This window comes from Arachis duranensis, chromosome 6, assembly GCF_000817695.3.
Source record: "Arachis duranensis cultivar V14167 chromosome 6, aradu.V14167.gnm2.J7QH, whole genome shotgun sequence".
In the NCBI taxonomy this organism is placed as follows: domain Eukaryota; kingdom Viridiplantae; phylum Streptophyta; class Magnoliopsida; order Fabales; family Fabaceae; genus Arachis; species Arachis duranensis.
In genome coordinates this window covers 4,092,411-4,103,777 of record NC_029777.3, presented here as the reverse complement: position 1 = coordinate 4,103,777, position 11,367 = coordinate 4,092,411, and the positions used below count along the sequence as shown (strand labels likewise).

Here is an 11,367-nt window from a genome sequence, read left to right as displayed (position 1 = left end):
AGGCCTGGCCACTATGGTGTTCAAATTTAAATCGATCCAAATTAAACCGTTCATTCAATTCAATCTAAATCGAAAACCAATTAAAACTATACTAATTCGGATTTGATTGGATTCTATTTTTTGCAAACCGTTGGATTAGATCGGATTTTAAATCTATTTTTCATAACCGATCCAATCCAATCCAAACCGCACAATGTGGTATAATATTATTATTTTATTATTATATTTACAATTATACTTATAACATGTTCAATTTGTTATATGTTTTTTTATTATTTATGTATTATTATTATTTAATAAATATTTTATGTTCAAAATATTATTTATTCGTTTATTTTAACTAATCTATAATTTTATTTCTATTGTTATGTTATCGTTGGCTTTTTAAGATATTGTTAAGACTTGTTATGTCATTGTTGGTTATTTAAAATTTGATGTTGAGACTTGTTATATGTATTTAATTTTTTTATTTAAAAAACCGCCGCTTGTAATCGGATCGGATTGGATCGGATTTCCAAAAAAAGTTCATCCAATCCAAACCGCACCGCACATAAATTAAGCGTACGGATCAGATGATTTTTTTCCTTGAAATCGCGAACACTGGTCACTATACCCAAGGCTCTTTTATCATTTCCTCCACTATTTTTTGTTTGTGATGAGATCAAATAGAAATTTCCATAAAATAGTGACAGCACTCTGAAATTGTTGAATAACACCGTTCCTCGTCCAGCGTAGCAGTCCCTCGCTTAGCTCGTTGTTAAAATAGTTTTTCACCTTATATACTTTTAAAAATATTCTTATTTTTTAAAAATTACAAATACAAACATATAATTTTTTTTATTTATTAAATACAAAATAAAAAAATTATATTTAAAAAAAATTACCAAATCAAGCATATCTAAAACTTGACTTAACAAAACCACTTATTGGCCAATAGTCCAATAATGAAGTGTGACACAGGAATTATGAAGGGATTCACAAATTTTGTTTTGAATGTGGCATGCTACGACATGCAAATGCTAACGACCAATTGTGAATGAGAATTTTTAGTGTTATGTCATATGTGACTATGTAATGTTAGGGAGCGATGAGTAATATGATTATATGACCAAAAAAAAATCATTAAGCCAGACTCATTTTCTTTAAGAAAACTTTTATGGTGCTGATAGCAAAAATAAACATGTGATGAGGTCTTTGTGTAACTAGTGACTATTGATCTCATTGACTATCATGGAGTAATTAGTAGGCTGTGTTTCTTGTTAAAAAAATGGCTCCCGTTCCTTGCAGCAACCTGTGGTTAACTAAATGACATATTCGGCCTATACTGAAAATTTGGTACTGGGCTATAATGGTAATAAAAAAATATAAAATTCAAGTGTTTTACCAAAAAGAGATTACAAAAACTTACGTTATTATTTATTGAATGACAGGAATATAATTGTGAAAATTTTCGAATTCTATTATTAGTTATATATATACACACACGTAAGACAGAAATGATTAATGACATTTATTTAATTAATTAAATAAAATAATAAAGGATTCCTTATTTATCATTCATATATTAGAATATTATAATAAAAAATTATAATAAAAAAGTTAAATTTATTTTAGAAAAAAAAGTCTCTGTTCGATAATAAAATTAGAATATTATATTTAATTTACATATATGTTTTTTCATCCATATAGATTATTTAGACACACTTAAATTTATCTGTTATTCAGTTGTAATTTTTTTATATAATAATAAAGAAGTATAAAAAATTAATTTTTAAATAGTTAATATTAGTTATTTTTTATTATAAAATTATTTTTAACTCCCGTTTAAAGAAGATTTAGAATTTATGATTAAAATTTAAGATTTATAATTTAAAATTTAGTATTTATATATATTTTTTTAAATTATTGTTGACTAAAAAAGTAAATTCCTAATTTAACTCAATAGTAACTCCAAATAACTTTTGAGAAGATTAATGTTGTGAGAACAAAGGTGAATTTTTGCACACTTCTTTTACTTCTTGACAATTAGATTCAAGAATCTCTATTAAGACGCATACTGTCAAAATCATCAATTCCACAATTAGGACACTTGAATCTTTAAATGTGATAATGTCTCCTCCAATTCTGGTTTTGAAATCTTTAGTTATAACTGTTGCATCAAATTTCTAAGAGAATTGGTTAAGGTATATTTTTTGCGACCCACAAAGACTTACTGCAGTTAAAAATTTTTCGCCATTGGAGATATCTTCCTCTCCTGCACCTTTTTACCTTCACGGGCAAGGCAATTTCGGCTAATAAATCATGTTACTATTAGACAAAATAAACATTTTGGAGATGAAAATGACTTCCAGTAATGACCGGTAAGGTGACGTTGTGAACGAAAAATAAAAGGTTTGGACAAAGATTAGCATAATATCTGAGATTTAAAAGGATAAAGAAGGATTGATGAAAAGAGAAAATTAATAACAAAGAAGGATAATTTAGTAACATACATTTTATAAAGGATAAACAGAATTTTTTCAGTTTAAAATTCAGACTATTGACTCACCAAAGATAACAAACACGGTAACATTTTCACCTGTTTCTAATGCAGATATGAAGAAGAAAATTGATAGAGTAATATGCATGGGATTTTGAAGATAAAAGGGACTTCTAATTTCATTCTCCAATGACATCTAACATTAAAATAATTTGGGTCAAAATGTCATTACGAGATCATGCTATTGGTATACTAGTACTACGATCCAAATACAGAAGAAGGACTACATGGAGAAGAATGAGACTGTTTAGCCCAAAAATCGCCCAGCACGATATTTCACTGTAACTGAAACTTGAAAGTAGTAACTAGTAAGTATTGAAAGGATAATGACAAACGAAAAAGAATTCTCAAAATTGTTCATTAATAGTACTCAGAAACTCGGTTAAAACGGAACACAAATTAAACCAAGATCCACTAACAATATCATTCTATAGACCTAACACAAAAGAAAATAGGTGTTGGATAATACCAATAGAGCAAAACAGCACAGGATCAGAACAGGGCAACTCAAGACTCATTTCTTTTTTCCAGCCTTGGCAGCATCAGAAGCCTTGGTCTGCACAAAAAAAATGCAAGATTTTTTAAAAGTTAATCAAACAAGGAAGGCATTAAAGCTAAACAACCAATGATAAACCAGAATAATTGTAAGCTACTTAAATACCTTCTTGACACCACGAATCTTCTTAGCTCTATTCTTTCTCTCCTTCATTTGCTTCCTTGACTTTTCTACTTTAGTATCAAGCCCGTTCTGAAATAGACAGAGTATATATTTTAGCTTTTGATCGCCCGAAACAAATAACCAATGCCAATATAGGGAAACAAAATGAGAAAATATAAGAAACCAACTTTTAGTTAATCAACATTAGCCAACTTTAGGGTTTAGATTTATAATTTAGGATTTAGACTTAAGGATTTATGATTTAGGGTCTAGATTTAGATAAACAATATACATTTTTAAAAAGTTGACTTATGTTGGCTAAAAAAAATTGATTGCCTAACATTACTAAAAAAAAAATTGTACAACAATAACATATATGGCAAAAAGCTAATTGAATATAAAAATCATAAGGTGCTAAACGACATGATGAAATTTAACAACCTATATACCTTCATCACCATTTTTCAAAAGATAAAATGAAAATTTTATGCGCATATGTTGACAAGTATATGGGTCTATAACTTGAAGAACTACCAATTCCATCACAACAAGTAACATAACAAAATGGGAGCAATGTCTATAACAAGCATTAATAAAATAAACCAATAAAGAAAACAAAATTACAAACAAAATCCACAGGAGTAGAATGTGTTGGGTATATACTGACCCTGATAAGCCTATACTTGGGTTCATACTTCTTTGCATTGTCAACAGAATCATAAATCAAACCAAAGCCAGTGGATTTGCCACCACCAAAATTTGTACGGAATTTGAAGACAAACACAGTGTTTGGATCCTTCACATCATACATCCTTGCTAGCTTCTCCTTCAACTCGGCCTTCATACCATAAACACACAAAACCAAATCAATAAAAATTAAAAAAAAAATGCACTATTCTAGTCACCTAGTATATTAATATTAACATCTAAATACAAAAAAAAAATTGAAGAAAAATTGAAAAAACAAAGCACCTTGGAAACGTTTGCCCTTCCTGGATGAAGGACATCAATGACCTACATAATGATAGGGGAAAAGTTAGGGCAAGAATGAGATTAAGCGAAAAAACAATGAAAAGGGAGAAGACATACGAATTGCTTCCTGGAGAGGAGCCTGTTCGTCATGAATTTCCTGGTTCGGATCGTAACGGCCTTGTCCGCCATGATGGTTCTTCACTGCAGCTCCGAAGGGAAGAGAAGGAAATACAACAACAGCAGCAGCAGCAGCAGCAGCTTCACAAGGCACAGAGGATGGCAACAACACAGGGTTTCTATAAGGTTTTCTCTATACATAATGGGCTGCCAATTAAGCATTAAACTATGGGCTTGGTCCATTATCTTCTCTTTTTTCTTCTCTGGCCCACTAACATAAAACAAAACAATTAAAGTGAGTTGCTAACAATCCAAGAAAAATAGGATCAAACCCATTTGAATTACGAGCAAAAAAATCATTTGAATTCGTGAGACGATTAGTTCATTGGTCTGCTTAAATAAATGTTAGAGGGATAAATTGTCTTGTTAACAATCTATTCGAAGACAAATTCTTAAATGAATAAATAGAAATTTAAAAAATATATGTAATAAAAGCAATAATCATCTCTCATATTCAAATGGAAAAAGTAGACGGATATCAAAGTATAAAAGGAAGAAAAAGAAAGAAGGAGGGTTAAGGATCTTTAGTTATCTGTACAATCAAATATTAGTTCAATCACAAGTAGAAGTTGATAATGACAGAGATTTTAGGAAATCAGGAGAATGAATGAATGATAAGATGAGGCTGAGAAGGCATGGCCCATTACTGCCTAGCTGGCCGAATAACTCCCCCACTTCTCCCTCCCTCCATCCCATTCACATAACCGTCTTTCTCCAAACCTCCTTTCCATTTCTTAATCATCTTCAGAAACAATAAAACGATTCACTAATTCACTTCAATAGAGAGGCCAACAATCCATAACCATGCCCACAACTCTCATACTCGAGGCCAGTCCCGTCACCTCCTTCAAATGGAATCACCGCACCAGCTTCCTCACTAAACCCCCTAAGCTCTCTCCAATCCTCTACACCAAACCCCCACACTCTCCCTCATACACCCTCAAATGTTTCTTCTCCCCAAATCACAATCACATCCACAACCAAAATACCTCCTCCTCCAAATCTCCTTTCGATGTTCTCTTAGACACTTTATCAAACACCTTGTCCGCGTTGCGGAAACCCGCCATAGCCGCCGTGTTGATGGGGCTGCTTCTAATGTACGACCCCAACGCTTCTGCTTTGGCCGCATCTGGGGGTCGAATAGGTGGTTCATCCTTCTCTTCACGTTCTTCTTCTTCTTCATCGTCGAGGAGTTACTCTGTGCCTAGAACTTCGGCACATACGCCGGGCTTCTCTTACTCTGCGCCCTATTACGCACCTTCTCCCTTCGGTTTTGGCGGTGGCGGGATTTACGTTGGACCCGCCGTTGGGGTGGGTGCAGGCTCTAGCTTGTTCCTCATATTTGCTGGTTTCGTTGCCTTCATTTTGGTCTCTGGGTTTCTTTCCGAACGGTCAGAGGGTAGTGTACTCACCGCAGCTGAGAAAACCACCGTGCTCAAGCTCCAGGTTTGGTCAAGTTGCTCACATGAATTACGTGAACACAAAGTGTTGGCGCTTTCGTTTTGTTTTCTTTTGCTGGCATTGCCATGGATAATAATATAACATTGCTTCTTGTTTTTTCTGTCAATGGAAAGTATGACTTGATATAGGCTTAGGCTTGGGAGTTTGCTTATTATTTCTTACCAATGCATCGTTACATTGTTGGTTTAGATTTCTGAACCCAAAGGGTCGTGTGTGTATGGCTGAAGTGGTTTGCCTTTTGTAATTGGCTCTATAAAGAGTTGTTTTGTCCAAGGATTATTCATTTTATGTGAGATTAATTATTGGCACTTTGGTTTATTGTTGCTTACTTAGTTGATTGTAGGTATTGGTATAAGTGATTTTCCTTGGCGAATGATTCGTTCAAATGGTTTGCCACTTGTTTCTCTTAAGCTAGGTCTCAAATTGATTAGTATGAATGGGTGAAAAAAGAAAATAGTACTAAGAGTTTTATACTTCCCCCTTGATAGGCGATACTGCTCAGGTTAAATTAATTGGAATACACGAACTGTGTTCATAAGTAGATTAGATCTAGAATATTACTCTCCTACTTATGTCTTGACGTTTGATAATTGATAGTTGAAATTTTTCTTTGATTTAGGCTAGTTTTTGGATTTCTCAACCAAAGTGTGTGCGTGAAAGACTGTTATTTGAATTAGTATCTGACAATGCTTGTTTGTCAGCTTTCTCTTGCCTACTTAACTATCACTGCTAAAACAATATGTGAAGTGTGATTTCATTAATGATTCTTAAATCTTTGGTAAATATTAATGGAGGAGTTGTTCCTTCAGGTTGGATTGTTGGGGATGGGTCGCACACTTCAGAGGGATTTGAATAGGATTGCAGAAGTTGCTGATACATCAACTCCTGAAGGTTTGCGTTTTGTATTGACAGGTGAGGCTCCTTAATATGGGATTTTTTTTGTCACGTGTTTTATTTGTTTTGTATCACAGGTGATTATGGTATATCTGGTTTACCTATCATGTGAACATGATTAGTATCTTGTATATATTGTTTTTCAAAGAAATATGCTCTGACAAAGGATTGATGGCTTATTTTAGTGAAAACAAGTGTTATATAATTTTAGTTTCCCTCTTCTTAGCACTAGAACTTATGATTATGAACTTTGCTAAATCCGTAACTATTTCAAATTTTGGGTCACTCCTATGATTTCATATGTAATGTACCTTATGGTGACTATCTGATCATCTTTCTGCGTTTGTTATGTGTGATGTAACATACATCAAGATGGCTATATGATCTTTCTATTCTAATGTACTTTTCTATCTGATTTTCTTTACAGAGACCACTCTAGCTTTGCTTCGACATCCTGATTACTGTATTTCAGCATACTCAGCTGTAAGTGACTTTTATGTCTAATATACTGCATTGCTATCTTGATATTAATGCAAACAACTAAGTTCTATTGTTCTGTTAGTTGTGCTACCTTTTTTATCATAAAAGAGATTTTTTTTTGGGGGGTCTCCACATGCGTGTTGAGTTAATTGTATTGATCTAATACCTTTCGGAGTACATTATTTTTTCACTTAATAAATTATTTACTTTTTGATCTCATCATCCACCCCCCAAAAACCTTTTCAACCTTACTCGTGTTCAATTATACCCAAAATTGATCTTAGCTTGAAGCTTGAACATCTGCTGCAGTAGCAGTAGACCAAACTGCAACTGATTTTAACATAAGATTTCCTTACACAACTGCAGGTGGATGTAAAGCGGGGTATAGAAGATGGGGAGAAACGTTTCAATCAACTTTCAATTGAAGAACGAGGAAAATTTGATGAAGAGACACTTGTCAATGTGAATAACATAAAAAGGCAAAGCTCAAGAAGCCAGAGAGCAAATGGTTTTAGCAATGAGTACATAGTGGTAACATTTACTTTCATAATTAGTTGCTTAATTTGTGATTCAAAATTTTGTATTGCAGCATATAAAGCAGTTAATTTGATGCATTTTACTGTTCTTTATTTCTGTTACTAAATAATTTGAAAACAAGGCAGCATAATCAAACCATATTGTAACAACTTAAATTATTTTCATCGGTGTTTAATTTTTAGAGACCACTAGTTCTATGGTGGTGTTTGATGGTAAACATGGCATACTTCAGTGTGGTCACGGGTCACCACTTGTTGGATAATTATGATGTTTTAATTGCTTCTTACTGTAAGATATGCATTAAGAACGACTTTAGACTGTAAGTTCTAGTTGAGAGTTGAAACTTTGGTTCTTCCTTTACCTCTCTTGATAATTGTGTGGTTGTAATGACTAATGATTCCTTCATGTTGTCCCCAGCTTTGGTGGTTACTGATCTCACTTTTTAATCATAGTGTCTCTTTCTTGTAAATGATATTGGTCTACATTAATTGGCTTACATCTCACCTTCATTCAATAGGAACGGAAGTGAGCAACTGAGGCTAGCTCAGTTGGTGTCGGATGTTAGATTAGGCATCCCCTTTCCCATGTCCCTGGGTTCAACCCCCCTCGTGTACCCAAAAAAATAGGAATGGAAGTGAACTAAACTCGTTCAAACTGTTGGTAGATGTAATATGTGTTTATTTTGGAAATTTTGAATTTAAGCTCTGCATTTCTGTTTATGGAAAAGGAAAGAGAAGATAAAGAAACAATTTGTTTTAATGTTTACATTTTGAGTGCATATAGGTGTCATCTGGTTGCAACTTTTCCCTCTATTGTTTCTCTAAACTAGGAAGGCTGAAGCTCCATGGGGTCAGTTCTTGTGTCTTTTTCTAACCCATTTGCTTATATACCACAGATAACAATTTTGGCAGCTGCTGAAGGAGAACATAAACTTCCTACCATCAATGGTGGTAAAGACTTGAAGGAAGCTTTACAAAAACTTGGATCGATTCCATCTAGCAAATTATTAGTAAGAGCTAAGATATTTTGATAGTATCCTTTACAGATTTCATTAATATGTTCTTTAACATGATATAATTATATGGTTGTATACAGGCAGTTGAGGTGTTATGGACCCCACAGAATGAAAATGACACCCTATCAGAACGGGAGTTACTTGAAGATTACCCACTTTTGCGACCTTTGTGAATTCTGATCTGCTTGCATATGTGCGAGCAATGGGATTACGAGCAGAATTTGTGGATTGAGTATCATTGACGGTAATTATGCATAAAGAACAATGTTATGAACTTATATTGTCTTTCTACTCAATCTGCAAGGTGTGTATTCTTCTAGCTGCAACCAATGTAAGTAATGCCGGACTGTCACAATGAAAGGTTCAATCTTACAATTTGATGTTATTAGTTGTACAAATTACCAGTAGGATCAATTCTAAAGAATATATACACTATTTATAGAGAATTATTTCATCACCTATTCATCTGAATCGAAAATAATGTCTTTTTTTTGTCTTGAAACTGCTTTGCTGTTAAATTCGGTGCTCTCTTCCAGGATTTGGTCGTGTATGCTGTTGGAACATATTCTTTATAATAGCCTTTTTCTACACGGAAACTACACAGGCTTTTGTGCATGAAATTTTAAGGGATTTTTTGACGATGAATGATTACAATGAGGCGTTATTAAGCAAGTTAATGTCTGATCCACGCACTAATGAAGACAAAGTATATAATCTCATCTATTGAGCAGTGTTATAAGGCCTTATCAAGCAGGCTCTTTGAACTGAGAAAAAATTTGCCCCCTTTTATTTTTTATTGAAAGACATCAATAGCGTCCATTTCCTAGCAGTCTAGCACTGATTTTACTTGGCACACATTACTTGGATGTTTCAGCTATATAAGCTTCGCTTTGCTATTCATTCTGATTTTCATTTCTTCGCGTTGCTTTAAAGAAGAGTTAATTAAGTGTGATGTGTGCATAAGATATCGTCATTCACTAGCTAATTGCACAAGTCAGCACAATACAACTCAAATTTGACAAGGCAAAGGGAGCGTTCCTTGGGTATGTATTCTACTATAAAGTTTACATTAAACGCAATTTCACTTGTTATATCAAGACGAGTAATTTATTGGCGATAACCCCAGAGCATGGGTAACAGAGAGTAAAGGAAAGGATACGAATTTGGGATCAAACACACACACACAATGAATTCATGAACCTTAATAAAGGATTCAACATCAACATCCCTGCAAAGATAAAATCCATACCACTTAAAGACAGATTATTCATACAAAAGTTCATCTAATCCATATATCCATATATAAACACTAATACATACATGATACATCATCTTCCACAGCAAAGAGCAACTTGAAGTGTGAATTTAATTTCACTTGGCTAACTCCTTCTCAATGGCGTTCTTAGCAGTCTCAAGATCCTCATCAAAGAACATATCCCAGTGGCCATCCCACTTGATGAAGAACTCGGTGTCCTCATAATACTTAACCCGATGAACATCACCGGCTGGAGTGAACAGGTAATCCCCAACCGTCAGATCGTATCTCTCCTCCTTCGTCAGATTCCAAACGCTCTTCTTCCCTTCAATCACCACCAGGTCATGCCCGAATGTGTGGTGGTGCGCCGGCTCCACGCTTCCCGCCTTGAACCTAACGAACGCTGACGTCGGACTCTCCCTCAGGATCTTCATCGACCCGCCCGGAATTATATCGATCGGATTCAGTTCCCGATTCTTCACCAGACAACAAACCGCGCACGTGTCCTGCACCGTTCCAGTTTTCCCGATTTCAGGCATTTCCTTGAGCGAGTTGTCCAGGAACGACTGGATCTCCTCCGGCCAAGGTTTGTTGTCGTTTGCCGGGCAAGGGGACTTGAACGGAGTTTTGAGCCACGTCTCGACGATCTCAATGGCGGATTCCGGTGTAGTGGACTTGCCAGAGACCGCAAGGACGTTGGAGTTGTTGATGGATCGGGCGTTGATCGCGTCGGCAGGGGTGAGACATGTTGCGGCGAACACACCAGGGAATTTGTTGGCGAAGATGGAGACGCCGGCGCCGGTGCCGCACGCTACGAGGCCGCGGACATCAACGGCCGAGGATGAGGAGGATGAGGAGACGAGGCGGCCGACCTCGGCTCCGGCGGAGTAGTAAGAGGAAGTTCCGAGATCTTCGACTTCAATGTTGCGGGAGCGGAGGTGGGAGACTAGAGCGTCTTTGAGAGGCGTGCCGAAGTCATCAGCGCCAGCGATGATTTTGACTGGGCGAGTGGTGGTGGCGGTGCCGTCTGCTGCCATTGGGTGGTGGAGACTGAACGAGAGTGAACTATGCTCAGTGATTCCTTCACTCGGTCACAGATTAAAACGAAGAGGGGACCGAACCTGGTCTTATTATCGTCCTAACTAATTGAAGATTATTTTGATATTTTCCTCCCTGGTTATTCTTTTGGATTTTTTGTAAGTAAATAAAATAAAAATTTAATTTCCAGCTGAGATAGGTATACAATACATATATCTGTTTATAGTTATCTCATTTATAATATAAAAGAGATATGTGATTAAACTATATTTACATTATGAACAACACAAATGTTATTTATATTTATATATTAAAATTAGTCACTAAAATAAATTATTATG

General features: G+C 35.2%; 3 protein-coding genes across 3 annotated transcripts; 1 reads left to right on the top strand and 2 right to left on the bottom strand.

Moving 5' to 3' along the window:
* Positions 1-2,825: 2,825 nt before the first annotated feature.
* On the bottom strand, positions 2,826-4,453 carry LOC107492067 (40S ribosomal protein S24-1). The gene is made up of 5 exons (XM_016113036.3): positions 4,287-4,453; positions 4,170-4,211; positions 3,865-4,035; positions 3,201-3,287; positions 2,826-3,095 (listed from the first exon to the last, which is right to left on the bottom strand). Exons 1-5 carry the CDS (start codon positions 4,356-4,358, stop codon positions 3,054-3,056), a joined length of 414 nt encoding a protein of 137 aa, XP_015968522.1. The 5' UTR covers positions 4,359-4,453; the 3' UTR covers positions 2,826-3,053.
* Positions 4,454-4,961: 508 nt separating this feature from the next.
* LOC107492065 (uncharacterized) lies at positions 4,962-9,633 on the top strand. Its single transcript, XM_016113034.3, has 6 exons — positions 4,962-5,792; positions 6,617-6,719; positions 7,129-7,184; positions 7,548-7,712; positions 8,614-8,727; positions 8,814-9,633. Exons 1-6 carry the CDS (start codon positions 5,151-5,153, stop codon positions 8,904-8,906), a joined length of 1,173 nt encoding a protein of 390 aa, XP_015968520.1. The 5' UTR covers positions 4,962-5,150; the 3' UTR covers positions 8,907-9,633.
* Positions 9,634-9,747: 114 nt separating this feature from the next.
* On the bottom strand, positions 9,748-11,144 carry LOC107492066 (DNA damage-repair/toleration protein DRT102). Its single transcript, XM_016113035.3, has one exon. The coding sequence runs from the start codon at positions 11,023-11,025 to the stop codon at positions 10,105-10,107; it is 921 nt and encodes a 306-aa protein (XP_015968521.1). The 5' UTR covers positions 11,026-11,144; the 3' UTR covers positions 9,748-10,104.
* Positions 11,145-11,367: the final 223 nt, after the last annotated feature.